Genomic DNA, 26427 nt, shown 5'->3' on the forward strand with positions numbered 1-26427 from the left:
CAAGTTAAACAAATGACCTAAAACACATTTTATAGTCTCAATACAGATTTATTGGTTATAAAAGCAAACAAAATTCAAAATAAATAAGTTCATATTGTACTAAGGGGCGTTGTGGCGAGACACATTCTTTATTAAATCTGTTCAAGCTTGACATTTTCAATCTAAAATAGACCAGGGCCAGCTCACAGCTTAACTTTGACTTTAGTGCTTGTTTTTCCAGACTGCAGTGCAGGAGGGGTAAAGTTGACACTTTATGGTTTCACCGAGAGGCAGCTGACCATTTTTAAAAATAACTGGTTGCAAAGTCTCGTTCTAGCATGAGGTCAGAGGTCAACCAGTGAGCAAACAGCTTCCACAGTGAGCAGGCCCAACTTTGCATAAGAACAATAAAGAAAACAAACGGGGGCAACAACACAAGACAAAAACGACACAGATTTGTCTTCACCACAAGTATTAAAACCCAGAACAGACCTGGTCCATCTTTGTACTAGTACCAACTGAAGGAAATATCGCAGCACAAAGTGATGGTAGCTAGATTTTCTCTGAATAAAAATGATAAGGTTAAAAAAAAAAAAAGTAATACATTTGATTGTGTTCCACAGTGTTAAGGTAAAATTAAACTTGACGGAAATCGGATGCTTCTACAGTAAATTGTGGGGGATTAACTCCAGTAATAGTAAGAAGCAAACAATACTATACAAAGAAAACCACTTCAAAAACATTTCAATATTCCTTTACACACTAAAATAAAGACGGCATGGAATCGTGATTCATCATTATAAAAAGCAGCCTGTACAAATGTTGCCAGCTCGACGTCCTCCATTTGAATTGTACAATAATCTAGCATGTAACATACACCCAAAACAAGATGCATGTGTCCAGTTACACACTCAATGTTTGGCTCAAAGGAGACATGCAGCTTTACACAAAGAGAAGGGTTTAGTCCTGAAATCAGCTGTGAGATGGGGAAAAAAAAACAGGTCTTACCTTTACACTACGGCTGGACGATGCTAACATAGATCAGGCACTTTTTAGACCCCCCTTTTACAGAGATATTGTACAAGAGTCCACAGAGCTATTTACATTGTTTCACCAGGTGGAGAAAACCACTGGATACACAGTTTCAGATGGGGGACGATGTGTGTGTGTGTGTGTGTGTGCATGTCAGTGTCTGATCTGTTTCCACGTATGAATATCAGTGTGTATGTTGTGCCGTGCGGGGCTCAAGCACTTTAGGTGAGTCCATCCTTCCTCTAAAGTCCTCTCTCCTCATTCACACGACTACGTCACGTGAAAACCTCCTGGCGATGCCCGGCGACCTCACCTCCGTGTCCTCAGAGTGGGTAGGGCTCGAGTGGTAACCCTGGTGGCCATGAGCCAGTTGTGAAGGCTGTTGGGGGTAGTACTGTTGGGGGTAACCACGGTAATAGGGGTCCTGCTCTTCCTCCTCCTCGTCCTCCTCCTCGTCGCCTCCTTGGTTGTTGTTGTGAGCAACTGCAGCAGGGTTGTACGGCTGATTGTAGGACTGGTAGCCGCCGTGAGGCAGGGGTTGGACTGGGGTGGTGGGAATATTTAGAGTCAGTTTGAGTGAATGTTTCTGGATCACTGTAGCGAACATAAAACCACCACCACGGGGAACATGGAGGAAAGTTGGAAGGCTGACATTGGGACTACAACCACCTTGAATGCCGCCACTGTTACTTACAGCAAAAACAAGGCACTGCACTATTGAAATGTTACAAAACAATTCGAATAGAAGTTGCACAGGCATATTTGACTCCAAAAGCTTTGGTTAATGAGGAAGTGGGTTAATGAAATTTAGGAAAAATCTGGTTTCTACCCCATATTGCCGCCCAAAAAATGATCACATCTGGGTCACATTAGGGGTAAACCTTTGCCCAGTTTACAGTACATGAGATGTACAGATAGAGTGGTTGTTCAGTAATGAATGCGCCCAATCAGCATCAAAGCAATTCATCACTATTTAGCTGATCCATCAGGTTTTGAAAGATGAGATTAGCTTCGGAGAGATTTGAGCAGAGGCTGCAGCAGCAAACCATTGTGTACACTAGTATTTGTTGACAGATGGCACTGAGATCAGTGGGGGTGATCATCGCAGCAGTGTTATGGGGTTTTGTTTGGTCTTGTGGGAAGGAAAGCTAATCTGTTTTTGTCTCAGAGACTGTCAAATAACGAAGAAGCTAGATTACCAATTCAATTCTATCCAGAATGTTAACTGATGGTGGAAATTAATCTAATTTCTATTCATGATAAGGAATCACAGAGCATTGTGGTCATAAAGAGTGAAAATCTGGTGCGAATAATACATTTAAAAAATGTGCAGCACACCAAAATATGAGGGTACATAGTCGACTAAAATCACTAAAATTGCTTTTAACTTGAAATGGATGAATGCACAGATTTGTTTGTTAGATTAGGTGCCTTAAAAAATCCAGATACTTTTACAAAAGATTCTGAAAAAATTAAGTGTTGGTTGGAAATGTATTAATTGCTACTGCAGGGATTAGAGGTTAAACAACGGGGTCGGGAGTAATTAGCCATTCCAAGAAATATGGAGGCCTTGAAGGAATAATTTATACATTTTCTCAGTTTTTAGTCATATGTTAAGGGCACAGAGCGAGGAGTGGAGGGAGGTGAGGAGAGGAGGACGGTTGAAGAATGTTCCTCAGTAATCATTCCTATAGTCCTGTTGAACTTCAGTCAGGAAGAGAAAGAGACAGAGGGAGGGGAACACAGGAGAAAAAAGAGAGACAGAGAGAAGATTTTACACCTCATATCAGGAGGAAAACCCAACAACACCAAAGAGTTACACCTCTGAATCCGCAGTAACAGTACATCCACAGCTCTTAGGTTGTGGTTTTAGAGTTAGAAAAATGAGTGTTTGAATCTCTTTCTCTCTTTTGGAGGAAGAAAATACACACACCCTGAGAGGTTCTTATAAAACATTTAGCTCGAATAAATATTAAGACATTCAAATAAAACTTTTGGAAAGAAGGAAAATGTGTCAAATCTATATTTCTCTTTCTGTATTTGAGAAAGTGTAAATAAAGATTTCCAACACAGAATTCAGTAGTACAAAACAGAGTACAGAGTATGCCTGCAAATAACATCCCTTGTGAGTAAAACTGAATCAAACACTGAGCTCAGACATTTTTTGCAGTTTTACACCATAACTGCAGTGTTTTACTTCATATTACTCCATAAATAGTCATTTGAAGGTGATTAATTGCATGTATACAGCTACACTAAAATATGAGTTAAATTGAGTTATATTTTAAGAAACCTCAGTTAAACCTCAGACATGAAGGAGGTATCATAATATTCAACAGTTACTATTATATCAACCAACAAGTACTAAAACAGCTTTAATTACACGCAAATGATATGCATGGCTGTGGCTATTTATAGCGTCCATACCACTAATTCATCACATACATGTAAAGTACTATACTATAACACTTTTTACGACTAATATAACTTTGTTATGACATACTATGACTATTTTAATTTTTGTTTAAATATTTTGTGACATACTATAGTGTGACTTTTTAAATAACATTTTTGCGACATACTATATATTATGAACTTTTTTTAGGTTATGTTTTATGTAATTTTGTGACATATTTTTGCAAACTATGACTTATTTAAGACTTAATAATGATAATATTTGTGACCAATTATTTATTATTTATTTGTACGACCTTTTTATGACCTTTTGAATTCATATTTTGATCACATTTTTGCAACATTTTATATTATACTTATAACAAAATTAAGTCACAGTCGAAAACAGTTTATCGTAATTTGTCGAAAATGTCATACAAAGTCATAGTATAGTATATTAAATATAAAATACAATACATGTTTTCAAAATACTATACTATGACTTTTATGACTTTTTTCGACACAAAATACAATTAATTGTTTTCAACATACTATACTACGACTTTTCATGACGTTTTTTTGAGATTCTATATTTTGAGTTTCTATGACGTTTTTCAACATACTATAAACACTATGACATTCTATACTTTTACATTCTTTTACTTTTTCGACATATATACTATGACTTTTTTTGACATACTATACTATGACTTTCATGACAAAAAATACAATGATGGTTTTCAACATACTATACACGAACCACATTATAAAGTATGCGGATGACACAACAGTAGTAAGCCTCATCAGGGACGACGAGGAGCTGGCTTACAGGGAGGACATGAAACATCTAGTGGACTGGTGCAATACCAACAATCTGTCCCTGATTGTCAACCGAACGGAAGAGGTCATTGTTCACTTCAGAGGAACTATGCAAATCACACTACACTCTACATGAACGGCACCACTGTGGAGCAAGTCAAGAGCACTAAGTTCCTGGGGGTGCACATCATGGACAACCTGACCTGGTCCATAAACTTCTAAACTCTAGCCAAGAGAGCTCAGCAGCGCTTGTAATTTCTGCGATGGATGAAGAGAGCACAACTCCCGCTCCATACATCCTCACGACATTGTACAGAGGCACCATAGAGAGCATGATATCTAGTTGCATCACTATCTGGTATGGAAACTGTAATGCCTCAGATGCGAAGACCCTGCAAAAAGTGGTCAGGACAGCTGAGAAGATCATCGAAACCTCACTTCAATCCATTCAGGATGCTGCCAGACCAAGGCAACGAACATTGCCAGGGACACCACCCATCCCTATAATTCATTGTTGTTGTTTTACATAATTCACTTAATACTATCTTTGCATTTTTATTTATTACACTCATGAGGCAGACTTAATTTTGTTCTGCTCTGCACTTGCCCTGTAAATAATATGAATGACAATAAAGTAAATCTATGTTTATCATTTTTTTTCAGATAAAATAGAATACATGTTTTTGACATACTATACTATGACTTTTTTGGACACAATATACGGTAACTTTTTATGACGTTTTTCAGACATTATATTATTATACTTTTTATGATTTCAACATACCATACAATGACTATTTTTGACACACTAAACTTTGACTTTTTTTCGACCTAATATATAATGAATTGTTTTTGACACTATACTATGATTTTTTTGACATAATATACTAAGACTTTTTATGACTTCTTCGACATATTAGACTCATACTTTTTTTGACATTTCGATTATGACATTTTATGACTTTTTTTGACATTCTTCACTTTGATTTTTTATGACTTCTTTGACAAAAATACAATGAACTGTTTTCAACACACTATACCATGACTTTCATTAAGTTTTGTCGACATTCTATTCTTTTTTTTACATACTATACCATGACTTGACATAATACAGAAGGGATTTTGATGACATTTTTTACATAAAATACATTTAATTGTTTTTGACATACTATACTATGATTTTTAATGAATTGTTTTCGACTTATTATACTATCACTTTTCATGACATTTTTTCAACATACTATATTTAGACTATTTATAATTTTTTTTCGACATAAAAAACAATGATACTATACAAAGACTTTTTATGATTTTTTTCACATTCTATGTTTTGAATTTTTTTGACATACTATACAATGACTATATTATGACTATTTTTCGACCTAATACACAATGAACTGTTTTCGACATATACTATGACTTTTTAATGACGTTTTTTTGACATTTTATATTCTGACTATTTATGATTTTTTTCGACATCTAACCCTTTTACATGGTAAAAACAGAAACAATAAAAGCATTTATAATAAGAACAAAATGGATGACATCATAACAGTAAGGAACAACACGAAAAAAAAAGTCTTAGTATAGTATGTCAACAAAAATAAAAGTATAGAATTTCGAAAAAACGTCATGACAGTCACAGTATAGTATATTGAAAATAATTAATTGTATTAAAATGTCATAAATAGTCAAAATATAAAATGTTGAAAAAACATAGAAAGTCACAGTATTGTATGTAGTATGTCTAAAAGTTATTGTATAGTATATCGAATAAAGTAAAAATATAGAATGTCGAAAAAACATAAAAAGTCTTTTTATAGTTGTAAGTCGAAAACAATTAAAAGTAATAGTATAGTATGTTCATAGTATTTCGAAAAAAACATAGTATAATATTTCAAAAAACGTCATACTATATAGTATGTCGAAAACAATTCATTGTATTTTATGTCGACAAAAATTATAAAAAAGTTAGTATAGCATGTCAAACAAAGTAAAAGTATAGAATGTTGAAAACAATTAATTATCTTTTATGTCGAAAAAGTCATACAAATTCATAGTATAGTATGTAAAATAAAGTCATGTCTAAAAAATGAATAAATAGTCATAATATAAAATGGCGAAAAAACAACATAAAAAGTCATAGTATAATATATCGAACACAGTTCATTGTGTATTAGGTCGAAAAATAGTCATAGTATAGTGTACTAAAAAGTAGTTAAAAGTCATAGTATAGTATGTCGAAAATAGTCATAAATAGTATGTCGAAAATAGTCATAAATAGTATGTCGAAAAAAGTCAAAAAACATTTATTGTTTTTATGTTGAAAAAAGTCAAAATTTAGTATGTCTTTACTATACCATGACTTTATGACTTTTTTCTATATTTTGACATTTTTCGACATACACTTATTATGACTTATTATCCACACTATGACTTTTTTTTCTACCAAAAATACAATTAATTGTTTTTGACAAACTATACAATTACTTTATATGACGTTTTTTCGACATTCGATATTTTGACTATTATGACTTTTTTTCGACACACTATATAAAATATTGTTGTTGACATAATATACTATGACTTTTTTTGACATACTATACGATGGATTTTTATGACGTTTTTATGACATTCTATAGTTTGACTTTTCGACATACCATACTATGACTTTTTTAGACCTATTATATTCGACATAAAATACAATTCATTTTTTTCGACATACTATACTATGACTTTTTATATTTTTCCAACACTGAGGTTTTTTTGACATACTCCTTATAACTTTTTATAAAAAAATGTTCCACATACTATGACTTTATATATTCTTTTGACATATCATACTATGATTACACTACACAGTTTGCCTTTGTTAGATGGTACAAGTGATAGTCAGGAAAGGGGGATATAGGGTACGACAAGCAGCAAAAAGCAGTGGGTTGAATTGTAACCCGGGCCGCTGCAGTAAGAACTCAGTGTCTGTACTTTGGGCAGGCACTCTAACAGTTTAGCTACGAGGCACCCCGTCATGCCAAGATTCTTTCATGACTTCTACTTACAGCATTCCATAGTATGACTTTATGCGATGCACTACGCTGTTTTTTTTGACAAACTATGACTTGTTTTCGACAAACTATATATAACTTTTGTGCACATACTATAATATGACTTCTTGATGTTTTTTTCAACATACTATACCAAGAATTTATTTCAACATACTATTCTATGATTTTTCATGACATTTTTTGAACATCATCTATTGTGACTTTTTTTCACATACTAAACTATGACTACTATTACGTTTTTCAACATACTATTTGCACTACGGAAGCTTCATATCCAAGTCAATTCACACACTTTTGAGCAAGTATATAAACAACAAATTTCACGCTTAACTAATAAGGTATGATCACACCAATTAGCAAGCACTGCATAGATGTCAGCAATCAAGTAAACAATGTTCATCACGGATTAAGGATTGTCATTTATCAAAGAGAAAACAGTCCTTCAACTTCATATGAGTGTCTGTGTTGCACAGGAACATTACTGCATACACAATCATTTGATAGAATACACAAGGAAACACGTCTGAAATATTAAGGATTTTTTTGTGACATACTATATGACTTTTTTAATTACTTTTTTTTAATAGCATACTATATCATGACATTTTTATGGCATACTATTCTTGTCAAGGGATGTCAAGAGACTTTTTATATCTCTTGACATCCAATATTTGAGATATGAGAGGCTAACGGCATTGTATCCACAGCTTTAAACTGTATACTGAACTATCCCTTCAAAATCTAGCTGCTGTGAAAGGAACAATAGTACTACACATACTCTATACTTTTCTTTAAAGTAGGCAGAGAGGCCACATTTAATCATTGCAAGGTTGAGAATAATCGGCAAGATTCACATTTGACTGGACACAGTTCATTTCTTAATCTATAAGTGTGGACATGAATACATAAACTTCACAGTGGAACAACCATAAATGCTAGATCGTTCTCCAACTCTTTGAGAGCTTTATGAGAACAATAACTATCTCACAGCCTACTGTCACTGTGAAAACCATATTTCAGTGTTTTATACTCGCAAAAGATTAAAGTTAATGCTCAGTTGCAAAAGAACATATCGTCACTGAGTCTAAACAAAGATTTTTTGCATATTTTGTGTTTTGATTGCTTTTAGGAAAACATTCCAGTCAAAATGTTTTTGTTTGCAGGAACCTGACCTACTGTGCACATGTGTGCTTTTATGTTAATTTTTCCACAGCAGTGGTTACTAGACTTTTTCTGTAATGGCTCCATTTGGAAATCGTAATCAGGACCAAGAATAATTTTTTTTTCCAATCATTATTATATAGAGATACCCTCTACAGTATGTTGAAGGCATGCTCATAGGAGAAGTTATAATTGTTAAAAATACTGCAATATAACAAACAAAATGTTGTGATATCACGACTATATTATAGTGTTTTATAATCAATGTATTCAATGGATGTTTACTGCTTATGAATGCTAGTGTATACCTCCGACGTTGTACCCCAGACAGGAGTTCTGGTCACAGTATCCTGGCGGGCCGGCTGGTCCTGTGGCACCTGGATTCCCTGACCTCCCCGGTGTCCCCGGATTACCAGGCCGACCAGGGGGGCCCTGGCTGCCTGTCCGTCCTTCACCTGCAAGGCCTGAGGATGGAGGAAAAGTTTGTGTTAAAGATGGTCGAATACATTAAGTCAGTCATCAAGTAACAGCCAGTGTGACGCCTGGTGAGAGGGCATAAAGAGGAGAGGGAAGGAAAATAAACTGAAAATGTGCCAGGCTACATCCTGTCACTGTAATATCACCTCTTCAATCTCCTCTAAATCCCACTCTCTGCTGCTGTGACAACATGGCAGAAAAGATGTGATTGTCATTTCTGGATGAGGGAGATAATAGTTAATGTCCTGAGGGCAGAAGCAGGAATAGCACAGTTTTTAGCCAGAGGCTTCTGTTTTCTGTTTACACAAGAGAAAGTGCTCCATCAGGACTCACTTCAGCAGTTAGCTGAAATATGAAATCAATATTTTTAGGGAAGTTTCATTTGCCAAGAGCAAAAATTGTCATCCCACAAATATTTCAGAAAAGCACAGGGAAGAGACGGAGGTGGAGAGCTTTGCCCTATACATTTCTCTCAGAAAAGAATTCCTTTTTCATATATTGAAGTTTTGGAATTTTTTCAGCAGTTATCTGATAATAGAAAAGTTTCCGGGTAGTTTTGTCAGCTTGTTCTGTGAGTATTGATCGCACAACAGTAAACAGTAAATCCCATCACGAAGATATTTTCATAATACAAACCCCAAACTTCACACAGGGAAATCAATACAGCAAATTATATTCACGCTCCAAAACGTCTGCTTGCTTTTCTCAGACAGCAATTTAATGGAGAGTAACGCAGATCCAAAACACATTGAGTATCTGTGCAATTATATTGTTTCAATATTTGAAACATTTGAACACAATGGAAAACATTCCTCTATGGCAGCTCCCGCTTGGTCGCAGTCGGAAAACACCACAAAGAAATGTTCCGAATAAAGTTAAATCATCTAATTTTGAAGCAGCTACAGCGCCTCCAAATTATATTTGAGCACCAAGACTAGAAAGAATGGATTCAGTTGGTTTAGCTTATTGAGCATGCTCAGAACTGTGTGTAGGTTTGTCAGTATCTTACCTGGAGGTCCGGATTGTCCTCGAGGTCCCTGACTTCCAACTCCTGGACTCCCTCTCTCTCCCTTCTCTCCCACAAGACCTGAAAACACACAAAGAGTTTAACGTGTATCAAAAAAATACACAGTATTCACTACATTTAGCTGACAGCTATAGTTATAGATATAATAAGCTTATAACATATAATGCATTTCTAAAGATTAAAGCAGTGATCCCCAACCCTTTTGTTAATTTTGCTGTAAATGCGTCTGCATTTTGGCATCAATCGCATGGTGTTGTTGGTATGTTTACTTAACACATTCACTGAAGAAAAAAAAAAGTATTTCACCACTTTCTATCCCAACATCAGAACTACATTTCACATTTTGTGAGAAATGTGCTGGACAAATTATGCGTGGAAGGTCCGTCTAATAAAATGTATGATAAACTCAGACTTGGCTCTGTGCCGCTGTCCAGCGGTGCAGCTGTTGTTGGATGCACTCTAATATTTGAGAAACACACAAAGCTGATGATCTGCAGATTTCATTTAATGCTGCTTTCATGACCGCCTTAATCACCTGCATCGGTAAAGAGGAAGCAGTGGGGCCCAAGAGAAAACATTTTACATTACCGCAAATAAAAAATATTTATTTTTATCGTCTCGTAATATTTTCTCTACAATGGCCACTAACTGACCCATATAGTCTCTCTATATTCAGGACAATATTGTATGGGGACTATACATGGTCAGTATATACATGACTTTCTTTCTCATTCTAGAATTATCTGACTTAATAATAACATGTCTACTTTTCTTAAGCCTGCTATATGTCTTTTATAATATTTGGCCTACTCTGGTTTCAGCTCAGCCTATAAAAAAATAAAGTATGTGTGTGTGGTGGCTGCAGATTGTAAATGTTATTGGGTAGAATCAAAGGTCTGAACTACTAAAGGGGAGGTAACCATGCTGGACATTTCCTGACAGCTGCTCTCAGCTTTCCTAAGCCTCCGTGTGTGCAGGCTCATTCGGTATGTGGGTTTTTAGTGTGGGTTGCATGTTTTAGTGATGAAGACTGAGCCTCATAAAAGCTGTTTCTGCAGTAAAGACTAGTGGCAGGCGAATTACGTCATGGATCTCGGAGTTACTGCCTTCTGGCCTGGACTGAACTTTGCAGAGCTCTGACCCTGACTGTGAGTAACAAGCAGAAAAGTTGAAGCTCAAACTGTGACAAACGTTCAGCTCTTTTCACAGTAAAAGCCTCTGGTTATTGTTGACATGGAAAATGCATCCCTTTACATACAGTAATGCATTTAACACTGCCTCACCAGCTGGACACTTGTAAGAAGGAACATTTATCACACCAGAGCTTTAAACAGTTCCGTCACAATAACAATCTTTGTCCAAATTACATGGCTAGGTTGCTCGAAATTGAGATGGAAGTGAAGATGAAATTGAGCTCCAACGCTGCTTGACCTACACATTTTGCAAAGGACATACACTTTCCTGTGGGTTTTATTAAACTTCCCATTATTTTGTTTTGTTTTAAAATGTGCTGAAAGTTTTACATCCATGTATACTGTTGAAACACATTTTATATTGCAGAACACCTTTTTACATAAGCTCTACATACATTTTTGTTTTGTTTTGTTTTGTTTTTGAAGACATTGAAGTATTCATAGTTTGTAATATTTTTAAGTCTAATTGTCAATATTGTAAATCATGATAAGTTTTGATTGTCAGACCATTAAATATTTGTATTGGCACATTTCAATCTGCAATCATTATTATAGTGGTATTTTTAAGGGTGTTCCACCAATTTAGACAGTTCTGAGTGAGTCCAGTGCCATCACTTTAAGCTATGGTTGGTAATCTTTAAACACATTTTTCACATTAGTCTCTAATTCGCATAACATCCCGACAGCATTCAATAAATCAAATGCTCTGAAAAAAAAAGGAAAAAGAAAATGATGTTATCTGTGGATGTTGCAGGACTGTAATAAGCTTGTCTAATCATTTCATTCGGCACTCACGGCGTGTCACCTGAGCCACAAGCTGGTATCTTGACAGCTGTGAGTACTAACAATGCTTGTTGTTTACATTCACTATATGTTTACGTTCATAATGACAATTTGGGGGAGATTTAGAAACTTTTGGAGATGGTGCTGCTGGATACTTTCATTGGAAAAGAGTTGGCAACACTGGGCTGGGTTTTTTGGGTTAGATCATTTCTAAAATCTATTGTACTCTTGCTAGTTTCTCAAGATTTACAGCCCTAGCTTTAAGGGAATTTATCAAATTTTGCTCCACTCCCTCTGAAGCCAAATATAGCCTTGTGTACAACTTTTTTTTATCCCCAGTAGTTCTAGGGGTTTAACACAGAGAACCATATAGACCGGGTTTTACCTTTTTTTTGAGGGGTGGGGGGGGGGGGGGGGGCAGGGGATAATTAGGGAAAGAGCTCAAGTAAGCATATGCCACATAGAAGTGGTATACATCATCTGATAGCTAGGAACCTGGATATGTATTTGAGATGCTTAGAACATTATGATGGAAGAATATGATGGCTATTCCCATGCTCTTTATGTTGCATATGTTGTTGCACCACTTGTTGGGTTTGTTACACAGATTTGGTGCTAAATTTAAATAAAAACTTGGGAAATGATCAAAATAATGATTATTCATGTGTGATGACTAACGTCATCAAAACTGCATGGGATTAGAATAAAGTGGGCATGACTTTAAATTGAACCCATTTTCTACAGCCTCTTGGACAGTAACGGCTCCCATCATTTTCTGTCAGCTCTGTAATAAATGCTGTTACACCCCAAACAACATGAAACATTGAATAAAAGATAAGCCAAAGTGTCCATATAGACAGTGTTTTAGTAAACCATACTTCTATACTGCAAATATTTTTTTCCACATTTTATTTGTCATCTTATTTTCTAGCCGACTATTATGAGTTCAGATGAGACTATAACCTGCTCACTGCAGTAAGAGCAATCTAATAAACACTTCAATGTTTCCCCACTCTTTCTAATGCTTGTATAAACAATGGCATGCAGTCAGAGTGTCTAGACACAACCCAAACAGTGAAGGACTGATGATGATTAGTAATCAGTCTGTATATTTCTGAGAGAATAAGAGATATACGTAGGGAAATTGCCCTGTATATTTTTCCTCTGCCCGTCTTTCTCTCGACATGTGTTATGCATCCTGTAAATAACTGTCTTTACTCACAGACACATCCTTAAACATCTTCCTCTCTCACCTCTCTCTCCCGGTCGTCCGTTCTGGCCGCTGGTGCCGGGGAAGCCCGGCCTACCAGTTGGCCCTTGCTCTCCCTGAGCTCCTGGGAGGCCTCTCCTACCTGGCTCTCCAGGTGGTCCGGGTACTGTTCGGACTGACACTGCTGACTGGACGGGGATCTGGTTCAGTATGGAGTTATAGCGAGACAAGTGGCCTGCAGGAGGGAAAGGAGGAGAATGATTCGAAATGATTTAGAATTAGCATTTTTACCACAGGTGAGAAATGAAGCCAGCAGAGGTCAGATAAAACATTTTCAGCAGGGAAACTGTACTTCATAACATGCTGGTGTTATTGCGTAAATATCCCTGATTACTCACTCTGGATGAGCTGCTCACACACCTGCCGTGCGATGGCACGCACAGCAGCTTGGGATTGCACATCACCCTGAAGAACAAATATGGAGCGCTCATGATCTGATATTATACAACCACACAATAGACTGATACCACTCTTCAATTTGAGCAACCACAGTTACATAAACACTCAGACCAGTGGTTAAATTGGTGGATGGGTGTTTTAATGTTTGTAACTACCTTTATTCCATATTCTGATGCCCCTTATATTGATATTGGCCAAAGCAGATGAGAGCAAGGTTTATAAGTATTTACATACTTTGTTTTTATTTGAGTTGATAGCTAGAATAAGTGGCTGTGAAATCTGACATGAGTCATTTTTATTGGAGACTTAACTTGTTGTATGAAGAGCCTTACTTAATATAAAATTGTTCTTCTAGTGACCTGAAAATAGAGATGGTATTGAGTTGATGACTTCAAAAGGTTTTCTAACTGTTGGACTGAAATTGTAACTGATAGTTTTTTAATCCTAACCTCAAAGTTCAGTTTACTTGTCACAAGGACCACTACGCAACCCATGAAAACCGTTGAATAACGTCTTCTGTGGCTCTGGAGGAGCTTTCCTTGGGCTTTTAGGAGGCAAGAGGAGGGTCTAATGAAAGGTGGTGTAAAGTATATCCAGCGATTTTGGCTCTTGATCCATGCTAGGGAAGTACAATCAATATACTGATTTGATTATAGACAATACATTTAGTTATTACCCCTTCAAAAAAATATTCCATTGAAAAGATAATGATTTTGAATTGTTTAATTGGCTCTAGACCCTTATTGCTTTGGTGTAATGGAGTTTAGACTTTTAATAAGTTTACAAGACACAGCATCTTGAACGAAAAAGGTCTCACAGATAAACTGATGTTTATAATGAATGATGTGACTGATTACTGTGTATATCCCAAAATATATCAGGAAAAAAAGCTTTGTAGCAAACGTTTACTTCCCCCCCATTCATATAATTACCTTTGAAATAAATTTTAAAGTAGATGTGCACTACAAGATACTAACAAGATTCTAACCAGCTTCATTCAAACTGGGCAACCTCACAAAAGTTCATGCCATGTTTTTTTTAAGTCTTTCATGTTGAGTCGTCCAACAAAAATTGACCGCAGCGAGGTAGAAGGTCCCGAGCAGTTGATAAAATGGGGCAGAAACAGGAATTACAGGTTCAATTCAAGTTGCATGTCTCTCAAGCAGTGGTGATGGCCCGGCTACTGTGTCAGCAGAAATACAGACCCTGCTCAGCTGCAAATTTGAACCATGAACACTGATTTCATTTGGTTTGCTCTAAACAAGGTTGAGGGAGCGAAAAAGAGAAATCAAGTGAATTTTGGTGCAAAAGACAAACTAGTAACAGGAACTAGAGCATAATTTGGTTTCTTCAAAACAAGGGTGTGAAGTATTTGTGAGTAATAGTGTGAGTTTTGTTTCAGCAAAATAACAATATATCCACTGTATAATTGAGCAGTAAAAAATGATTTGCCCTAAACAGTGGTTGAAGTGTGTAAGTGGAATGACTTACTCTTTCTCCCTTATCACCTTTGGTACCAGCAGGACCCTGGAACACAAAAGCACAGGAGGAGAATTAACATTTGACTGGGATGTGTACTAAGAAATAGTCTCTCTCCCTCCTTTTAATGGTCCCACCTCATTACTCTCCATCTCTCTCCTTTTCTTTATGCCTTATCATCTCACACACAAACACACGCACACACTTTTTTCTTCTCTGATCTAACAGCTGGTATGACTAAATGCATTTAAATTTGTGTCCAGGTTCTTTGTGTCCGAAAGACAACACGCACATAAGCCCCAAAGCATGTGTGCCCACAAACAGAGAGCAATTCTTTGGCTTGGATGGGATTCTTTTCTGCTACTGCCAACACTGTAAAACACACAGATGCATATCTGATCACAACACACGCGCACACAAAAACCTGCCAAGCACATAAAGCCAGTCAATGCATATCACAGTGTAACGCATTATGATCCGGAGACAAATAAAAGACAACTATTTCCTGGCCACAGAACTATGTGCAGATATGATACATATCAGTTTGATGTTGTTACAGCTTTTGAATAAAAGCTTGTTTATCTTGGGGGAAACATGTCCTTGACCACCGACTGACTGGCTGTGTGTTGAGCGGGTTGATGGATAGAGAACGATGAGAAATGGTGTGTTCAGGATTGGCATATCATAGAGGGTGTGCACTATATTGCAGATGATAGAAAGCCTGTGCCAACATTTGGCACAGCTGCTGAATTGGAGTGCAGGTCTCCACACTAAAGTCTTCCTGGACATATAAATGTCTACTGTCTTATCCGTGTGACATGGGAAACCCAAATCAAACTGTGTGGGAGCCAAAGTTTGGATCTGAGTGTGAAAAAGACAGGAATATCTCTCATACAAATCTGATTTCTTTTATTATTTTATCAAAACTATCTTCCTATTGTGCCCTGTATGTGCAAAATCTGTCCAAAGTACAGAGTCAGTGTTTTTTCACTCAAAATGTTTCACAGTTCATCCGCAGAGGGAAGTAACTTTATGATTTTCCTCTTGCACAGCTCCTCAGTATGGACTGATAAAACAATCCCAAGAAGATAGTTGCTTTTTTTTGTTGTAAATGGCAAACATAAGTTGTATTGCAACCAAGTCAAGCAATATAAATTAAAAGAAACCTCAGGTGGTTGAGTCACTTGAAACCACATTCAGAAACAGTCTTTTGTCTAGGTCGGACCTGATAATAAGCTACAAATAAAATGTTGTGTTCTGTTCCGTATTATGAAGTTTTATTGATATTTTTAATATTTTTTATATATATTTTACATATTGATATTGATAGATAGAGCATAACATTTACAGATTAATCTTGTAATTTCTACAACCAAACAGTTTGGGATTTTACGTTAGATGCTGGAACATGAACTCAAGAATTGTGGAGAGTGCTTTAAGTTTTGCCACTCAGCATCTTTACACTCTTATCTTGTCTTGATTGGTAAAAATCCATTGTCCTTTAGTGAATTGGTCATAGCAGTAGGACAGATGTGTGGCACTTTTGTGTCCACCTCAACAAACCAACTTGGAATGATTTCCACGTCTTAAGGTCAGTCAAAAATGCAAAAAGTTCCCTGCTGATTTTTATGGCTGCTATTTCAGATAAAAAACATTTGTTTCAGAGCAAAATATAATCTTGCAGCAGAAACCTAGAGAAGGGTTGCAGGGGGCAGAAAGAGGACTAAATTAGCAATTTAATGTTGAGGTGAATTTTGAAACAAAGTTTAAGATGTTTAAGAGTTTATTTCTCAGGAAAGCGAGATCTGATTTGCTTTTTTGTATCTGTGTTTGTTTGTTGCATGTTCATACATGCATATGGGGTGACTGTGTCTTCTACATCATAGAGATGAGGCGGATGTGATCCCTCTCGTCTTTTTTTTGTATGTGCGTGCGTGTGTGTGTGTGCGTGCGTGCGTGTGTTTGTATGTGTGTGTGTGTGTGTGTGTGTGTCAAGGGAGAGAGAGTTTCGGTACATGATTTATAGCTCTGCCTCTCTGAGCCAAACTTTGCTTCTGGCCTGCAGAGCTGACCCAAGACTAGATTAGCTGTCACCAGCATCACAGTATCATCTGTTTCTGTTAGCATTACACAAAGTTTGGAACCCAACATCTTCTCCACTGCATCCTTCTCTGTCACGTGCACATCTTTGTTATTATTTTGTCGGGCTTAACAAACTGACTTACTGTACGTTTAGAATCAAAGGTGAACCTTCATATTTTGATTTTCAAAAGATTCATTATTGTTCAATACAATTTGCCTCTTTGATATTCTAAAGAAATAAGTTGTATTGGTAATACTAATTTCTGACTAAATGATACATTGGATATAATGTTAGAATGAGGACTGTATCCAAAAATACCAGGCTCTTTCCAGTCAAGATAGAAAAACAGGACAAATAGGAGAAGAATAAACAATCTGTGTGAGCTCCTTGCGTTGGAATCAAACCACAATGTTATTCATATTTAAACAAATCTGTAACTTTGTGATTCAGCTGTGAGATTATTGTTCTCCTGTAAATTTAGAGAGACATGATGGGAGAAAAACATCTAAAGACGAGAAATCAGAAGGAGGAGGAAGTAGTGGAGAGGTCATGTCCTCCTTGTTTCATTGTTAATTTGGACAAGTTATCTCAAACTCTATCGAGTGGACTTTTCACAGTCATTTCAAGAGAGTTCCTGTGTCACATCATTCTTAACAAAATAAAACAATAGTTTTCACTCACAGGAAGTCCTTGATCTCCTTGGGGCCCTGCTGACCCAGCAGGTCCCAGAGCTCCTGGTGCTCCTGGGGCTCCCTGAGAGAAAAACAGAGAAAAAGAAAGCAAAAGTTTCAGTCGGGCCCATGTATCAGGGTGATCTGACAGACAAAAGAATGCTAAGAATAATAAGAGAATAGACACTTACAACAGGTCCACCAGGCCCTTGTCTTCCCTGTGGTCCATTATTACCCGGCAGACCCTGTGAGACGCAGATCAAAACGCTTAGTGTATTAAAACGTTAGCTGCACTTTGAATAAATGTAGGTTGAACTTTCTTTTGCACAAGCCCTTTCTAAATGGCCTGTGAGTCTCCAGACTAAACTGACAGTAAGACTGTTATTTTCTAATACAATTAACATCCAGGCTACTGATGGCAACCAAACTCAGTAGCTGTTACATCTGCTACTGTTGCATCGTCTGATGCCCAAACTCCAGGTCTGCCAAAAAATGCCTCCAATCAAACATTTATATTTGGTTTTGCTTTTAGACAGTTTATAGAAAACATAGGTGCATTCTCCCTGACTGTTGGCTTTTTCACAATAAGACTGTTGAGTTTTTCACAGTTTGTATTATAGTCTCCTAAAGATGTTTAAAACCATCTCCGCCATTTAATGTCTTCCCCATGATGCTGTGGTTTGAGGAGAACGCGTGAATATGAAACTGGAGCTTTAACTTTAAAAGCACATTCATACCAACTGTATGACAATTCTGTATTTAGTCTGGTTTTGTTAAGGTATGACATATAATAACATGATATATAATAACATGATGATGGCTTTGATCTATCTCAATATTTATAGGCCATTTAAACTGAACAAATTTAGTGTTATTAAAACACATTTTCAGATTGTCCTGGAAAACAGCTTAACCTTAGGTTCAGTTAATCCTTTAATTTTAGCATGGATGTCTGAAGTTACTTTGTGGTCACACATTGAGGCTGATGCCCTTTCAACATGGACACCCGCCCTAGCCCTTAGCTCCTCCCAATATTCAAGTCTCACAGTGTCTCTTCAACTACTTTTAAATTGAGCAGAAGCACAAAAAGCTACACAATTGTCCACTGTGAAGCAAAGAAACATTACATGATACATTCTGGATGAGAGTCAGCATGGTGTTAAACTGTACACATTCCCATTACTGGCAATATCATAATCCAAACACTCAACTTTTTCTTTTTCTATCATTCATATAAGAAATTCAGCCTCCAGCCTTCTCTCACAGGAAGCCAGGTTCAAGCAAATGGATAATTTCTGTAATATTCCAAGCTGCAACAGTTTTATGGTGTACAGGAAAGCTACCGATACAGATTTTTATGTGCATACTGAAATACCCACCAACAAAGGGCAGGTTCTTTCTGTGTTAACAAGATTATTCTATTAAAAAGATTGAACTTTTCATTTATATTACGATTTCTTTGTAAAGCCGTCTCAGGTAAAATTATGAGAACTGCAACTTCTCAATGTTGGATAACAAGTCATCAGTATATCTTAAATATAGGAGTTATGACAGGGGTGTCAGCACTTTTTTATGACCATGTATTTTTGAGGGGAGGAAGTCAGATCTACTCAGTTTTGTCCCGGGTTGAAAAAGTTCTGAAACCATTGTGTAATATGAGCCTAAAGATTTATAGCTTTCCGTTATCCATTTCACTGTGATATGGACAAATAAAGTACCCAGGAGACAGTTACTGTTGTTTCAAATGATCTAACTGGCTGCTGCAGTAAAGTCTTTGCCAGACTTCTTTTGGCTTTTATACACCTTACAAAATGTTTAGTACAGTGTTTATACCCAGTGGACTAGTGCGATGCTGGTTAGTTTTAGTCAATGAAGGGCTATCTGCTGTCGCTGTTCTGCTTTGTACACATTGGATGATACAGACTAGGAAGCACAAGCATTGTGAATTAATTCATTTTCAAGAGCTGCTTCTATAATTATTGTTCAGTACTTTCTATATCGCTGTCAAAAGAATAGTGATAACAGAAATGGCTGTTGCATTGATGACCTCTTGTGAATTGATTGTTATCAGTATTCACTGCATCCCCTTCCCTACTGCTTTCAATGCATCCACTGAAAGAAACATTGAGAGAGAATTCAGCCTGAGCATGCTGCTGGAAACATCAGATTGTGATGATGCAGTTTTGCTGCAACAGTAAAAATACTGATTTGAAATGTCCTATGGAAACAAATAAATATCTCTTTGTGGTATTACAAACATACCCATGGTCGAATTCTTTTCTAGAAGTCTCAACAATCACAAATAGATATGTAGCATTTAAAAAAATGTGGATGTGGGAGCCCTGTCATAATCAGCGCTACAAAGGGGGTTTATCTCCAAATATAAAGCAGACAAAATTGCTCCCTGATTAGTAATTTCACATGATTACATGTACTGTATTCTGTGAGTGTGGGTGTTTTGCCGTGTTGTGTCTGTTCAGTGTAGGGTGGTACTTCTAAAAATTGAGGCCTGAACTCTTTGGGCTTTGTTAATCGTACCATAAAAGAATCAAGCTGTGAATATTTATCTAATAATATTCTAGATAAATATTCTTTCCTTCAAATCCCTATACGTTGTAACTTGAAAATGGACTCACTAACCACTTGATTTGATCAAAGAATTTACCTTGTAAATCCAATGCAGTGTTCTTTAAAGATCTCTAGTATCCATAACAGGAACTATTAAGGTAATCATATGATTAGTGTCAGCATTCAGGTTATTGGCAACAGAAGAAAAAAACTGGAGGCTAGTTTAGCAACATCCTTGAGCCAAATGGAAACACACACTTTGATAATAATACATTTGTTTGTAAAAGATGGTAATATTCAGATATCACTGTACATGTTGTGTACAGACAGAACCTTGCTCCATATGTCTACAAGCTATAGTCAGGTAACCTAGTAATCAAATCCTCAGGAATCTCTCGCACACTGCTGATTAAAACAACAGTAGAAAAGTAATAATCAATGTAATTTTTATGGTTGGTAGTGGCAAACCAAAAACAGATTGTGAGTTAAAGGTCCAGTGTGTATGATTAAGTGTCATCTAGCAGTATGGTTGCAGAATGCAACCAACTGAATACCCCTTCCCTTTCCAAGACTATGGTAACATGAGCAGCTGAGCGCAAACCCGAGGTAACGCCATGGTTTCTTTCAAGACCTTCGTCAACCCTTCTTTAGGAGCAACTAAACTCAGACTGCAGTTGGCAGAACCACGGTTTTGCACTCGGAGGCTAATGTTACTGCAGTTTCACATGCATGTCGGAAAAGTACAGTGGCCTTCAGGTAACGTAAAAACGTGCAAAGCTCTCTAGATGGTTTGTCCGTTTTGGGCAACTGTAAAATTACGGCTGTGCAACATGCGGACTCTGTCAAGAGGAGCCGCTCCCTTTGTAGTTATGAAGAACTCATTCTAAGTAAATTAAAACACACATCTGCAAAAATATCAACCTAAATCCTAAACACTGGTCCTTTACTGCTTTTCTTGCTGAAAGTTCATGAACTCCAAATCTATCTGGCATCAGGATAAGAAACCCCAGTTAACAGACAATTGTCCTGAAGGAAACCACAAGACATGCCTGAAAACTATAGGTTCTGAAAACTACCACTGAGGGAACGACTGTCTGGACCACTGTCAGCCAACAAACAGACAGCTGATGGATTATGTGTAGAGTCTTTCACCTCGCCAGGAACGAGGCCAAGGCAAAACTTTTCTGTTATCATATTACGTTTGGATAAAACCTCGTCTTTCTACTTGCAGCAACATTACGCTCTGGCTGCGTTAATGTTTAGGTATTTACAGCCCAGGTGGGTATTATAAGGCCTGATTCCTCTGTCAACCACAGTTACTATATTTTTACGTTATTGTTTTCTTCAACTCGGGTAAGACTTGTATGGTTTTATGAAGAGACATTTAACATTTAGATACTGTACACAGCTGGAAAAACAATGTTAAAAAACACTTTATCTCTTTGTGATTGCTCTTTTTTGTTTTTTGAAAGGACTGAATGGAAAGAATAGAAAACTCTATGTTGCCATGTATTGCTATGCTTACATGACTTTTCTCAAAACTATATCCAAATGTCCTTTTTTCATTTCTTAGAGCACCCCCTTCAACTACTAATGATGGTATTAGCAGAAAGACATGGCTTTATCATCATACAAACCAATTATCTTGTGTTTTTTTTGTATTCACATTTAACTCAAAACTAAATTAAAAGACCTATATTATCTACAACGCTGTACAGTATATAGAGATGTAGACAATATAAGTAATTACTGCAGTAGAGTAGCTATATGCATCACTATACTATATCATACATTTCCCAGAACCACACTGTGTATCAGTAACCAACAGAGCTAATGTCAGTGTATTGTCTTACCCTTGCTCCTGGGGGGCCGTCTCTACCAGGGGAGCCCGAGCTTCCAGGAACACCCTAATCAAAACACAAACAGGCAGGTTTGAATCACTTTCACAACACTGCCTGTGGGACACTGGACATTTAGTGACAATACAAAATTAAGAAAAGTAGCTTTAAACTGCAAATGTGAAGTTTTTGTGATAAATTAAAAATAAATGTACACTTTTTCTTTAGATCAGAATAGTAATTGTCATTTTTACAAGGTATTTCATTTGCCAAATTCCATACAGCATAAAAAGGAATGACTTTAAATGCATCATATACACAACCAAACGGTCAAAACAGATAAGGGTTTGCTGTCTTGCTCAACGATGCTTTGACAGCAGTGGTCATAAATGTGATTTGTGGAATAACCAGCCTCTAACACTCTGGATGCAGGATGGTCTCTATATCATCAGGCCACCCTGCTGCTCCATCTCCTGCCCCATTTCTCCTTCATCCACCTCTCTGCAGGTCAATGAACACAGCCGATTCCAAAATACAGTCATGGATTAAGTGTTGAGGTGATTTATCACTGCACTTCGGTATTAGTGGAGGAGAGCTCATGAAACAGGACAGTTAACACTGTAAAAGGTCTGACAAATTATAGGCCGGGGTCACAGAGGACAGGCCGGTTGTGATTAATGATGTGCCGTTGTTTAGATGTCGGATGATGTACGTTCTCCCAAGACATCTGCAATAATGTCTCTTCGCCACTTTCACCCATGTATCCACAGACTTTAACACACATACACAGAGCAGGGAAGTAGGCCAGTGCAACAACTTACATTTTTAATAAGTTTATAGAAATCTACGTCTGTCAACAAAGAATAATAAAAAAAAATGTTTTACTTGATTTAGAAACTACCTGAAACAAGTTAATATGCACAGCAAACTCGTTGAAATATTCAGACTGCACTGACAGATTTTTCACTTGTTTTAGGAAAATACAAACTTTAAAGAATCAATTACACATTAAAATGACTTGATAAAAAGAATAAGAAGGTTATGGGGTTAAACTTGTAAACCCCTACAACCCACTACTGAGCACTTAAAGGCAGTAGACAAACAATCAATACATATTTACAGTATACCACACTATAATGTAGTTATAGGCAGATGTAAGAACATTTTTAAGTATTTATTAATGTAATTGTCAACTATACTACTAACAATTTATTATTAACAGTTGATAACTGCTTTATAAAGTAAAACAGTGCAAGATTTGTTAATGTATGTAATTATATTTCATTCCTTATTACAGATACATTATATTATCAATAACTCATAAGGACTCATAAGGAGTTACAACTGATGAATGCATTAACAGGATAAAAGGTACACAAACACACATACACACACCTATCAGAGCCTCAAGGGCAGGACTTAAGAATGATATGAGCAACGAGGCCAAAGGACTGAATGATCAGAATCCAAGTGATTCTGATTCAACACATCAGCCTTGGGATTGCTTTGCCGCAGAGCTAAAGACACACACACACACACACACACACACACACACACACACACACACACACACACACACACACACACACACACACACACACACACACACACACACACACACACACAGATTAAGTGTAAGATGGGGGCTAAGAGGGGTAACTTCATACATCTAGAAGTGACAAAGTTTAAATTATTGCCACACAATCTATATTCCTCTAAGACAAAACTAAAATGATTATGCACACGTGCACACACACAATCACACACACACACACACACACACACACACACACACACACACACACACACAGATAAACAGAATGAAAGTGAGATGACAGAGATGGACACACACACCAACACAAACACACATTCTTTGCTATTCATTGCAGCTGCATTTTTCACTGTCAAATTGAAACAGAGGCGGAGGACGCTGATGACAAGGTTACATTGTATATTCTGCAGCGCGAGAGAGAGAGTGAGTGAGAGAGAGTGAGTGAGAGAGAGCGAGAGAAAGAGAGAGAGAGCGAGAGAAAGAGAGAGAGAGAGAGCTGAAGAGAGGGAGAAAGAGGGAAAGGAAAAGAAAGAGCAGGAGAGGTAATTGATGTTTTAGAGTTGTGATATTCTCTGTGGTCCCTCATATATTACAACAGGGCCCTGGAAGCTACAATTCCCCCACTGAGCCACACACACACACACACACACACACACACACACACACACACACACACACACACACACACACACACACACACACACACACACATTCATATTCCTCTCTGACAAAACACATTATTACTCGGAAACATAGTGCGGCACGGGGCAGCACTGCCAGCTTTTATTAATAGGACTATGCAGGCGGAGAGAGAGAACTAGATAGTGCTGCATCAGGAAGTGTTGCAGTTCTCTGTGGGCTGGTTCAGAGACTAGTTGTTTTCTCCTCATGGAAATGGTTATTGAATATTCCCTTCTTATAAAATGTGTGAAAATTAAACAGGTGTGGTAAAACTTCCAATCAGCTACTTAAGTCTGTCAACAAAAGAAACTGAGCCAGTCTAAAGAACAGTAATTAAAAATGGATAAAAACCCAGAGAGAACAAACTAAAATCACCAGGCACATGAATATCAGCCTCAGCAAAACAACAAATTGTCTTTACAGCTGCCTCTGTCAAAACAGTTTGTTAATCTGCATCAGTGCTGAAATAAACATCTGTCTAATAGAGTACATTTTATTTAGCTTTGTAAAATATTGTCTTATAATAAAGACCCTTTTAGCACTCATTTTCTAAATAATTTAAGTAATGAATCACTACAGTACAAAGCCACAACTCTAAAACATTGATAAAGATACCCTGCAGAGGATGATCACCATCCTAAAGTACAGTATGAAATGAAATGTGTGTAACTGTGTGTGTGTCTGCAGTGTGCTCTGAAGGCAGATCGATGTATCAGTTTGACATGACCCGTGATCGGCTGATGGAAGCAGCGACTGTAACAAGTTGTGCTCTGGTGTGGAAAGAAAATAATAGTGCTCCATGTAGGAGCTGTCTCTCAAAATCAAAACTTTTGCACTGTCAGCTCCACATGAAGAGCTTGGCTGCAGCTAAATCTGTTTGTAATGAATTTAAAATGAGTTTATCAACTCGTTCTCTGAAATGTGTTATCCCTATCAGTGTTGTAGAAGCTTATTCCAGGATGCAGTGGGTCGAAGGCGTGAAGAAAAAACGGTTGTCGGTTCATCAGAGGGCATATAAAGACATGAAACAGCAAATGAAAAGATCGGGACCTTCTAACTATGAGTGTAGGCGGTAACTTGTAACATTGACAACCAAATGAGCACATGTTAAATTTCCTAATAATATATATGGATGTTGAAAAATTCATTACAGGAAAACCTTGAGCCCTAAGTCAGACTGGTTAGCACCTATGCTCTGTAACATCCTCTAGTGAATCTGGGCTGATCGCCTTGATGGAATCCACCATCTTATTCAATTTATTGTGATCCTCAGACAACACAGCAATGGACAACACTAACTGATGCACCGAGATAAATACTGTGTGTGAAAAGGGTCCCTGCTCACTTCTCAAAGCAAAAGTATTTGCGGGACAGATCTGCACCAAATAGTGCTGCATCAGGATCTAGTGTGACTGTGACAGAGCCGATAGAGTTTCGAGGGATGTTGGCTCCCACATTCTCCACTTTCAAACAAGAACAAGAAATCACTGAGAGAACATTCAGCAAAATAAATGTCTTGTGACATCTATTGTACAAGAATTATAAGAATTATGGCACAATATCTGTTTTTGTACACTTGATTTAAACTCTGAAGGTCATTTTGATGTTAAAAATGTGGTGATAAAAAGCCAAGACGGTAAAATTGATTGAGAAGAATTAGGAAAATGATCTTGCAGGCAGCATTGTGCTACCCAAGGCTTATTTCACTTGTGCTGTTAAAAGTTAAGGACAGCCTTATGAGATAGGTTGCGATATATATTCCCTATTAGCCCAGCATACTATAATATACCACTATAATGGATATTAACAAAAAGTGTTGCCTGAGTAAGCCCAATAATAGTAAGCTGAATTGTGCTGTGTGTTATCATTTACATCACGACAATTTATGTTGTTACCTTAATGATGCTTTTAATATTTAACTCACCAGTCTGGTGGGATCAAAGTAGCACAGACTCA

At 37.1% G+C, this 26427-nt stretch overlaps 1 protein-coding gene across 2 annotated transcripts in view; it reads right to left on the reverse strand.

The window, feature by feature from the left end:
• Positions 1-27: 27 nt before the first annotated feature.
• The window catches only part of col14a1a (collagen, type XIV, alpha 1a), a 128796-nt gene continuing 102396 nt past the window's right edge, over positions 28-26427 (reverse strand). Inside the window, exons 39-47 of one of the 2 annotated variants that reach the window (XM_068735801.1) lie at positions 22254-22307; positions 18024-18077; positions 17843-17914; positions 15091-15126; positions 13539-13605; positions 13184-13375; positions 9937-10014; positions 8759-8914; positions 28-1554 (exon numbers count right to left, since the gene is read on the reverse strand). In XM_068735801.1, the coding sequence (XP_068591902.1) occupies positions 1274-1554; positions 8759-8914; positions 9937-10014; positions 13184-13375; positions 13539-13605; positions 15091-15126; positions 17843-17914; positions 18024-18077; positions 22254-22307 (990 nt within the window). In that variant the 3' untranslated portion in view covers positions 28-1273. Of the gene's footprint in view, positions 2716-8758; positions 8915-9936; positions 10015-13183; positions 13376-13538; positions 13606-15090; positions 15127-17842; positions 17915-18023; positions 18078-22253; positions 22308-26427 lie in introns of both variants that reach the window. The other variant, XM_068735800.1, reaches the window with a different exon arrangement.

Source organism: Cebidichthys violaceus, unplaced genomic scaffold, assembly GCF_023349555.1.
Source record: "Cebidichthys violaceus isolate CVI_PGR_0920_01 unplaced genomic scaffold, fCebVio1.0.p SCAF_7, whole genome shotgun sequence".
NCBI lineage: Eukaryota > Metazoa > Chordata > Actinopteri > Perciformes > Stichaeidae > Cebidichthys > Cebidichthys violaceus.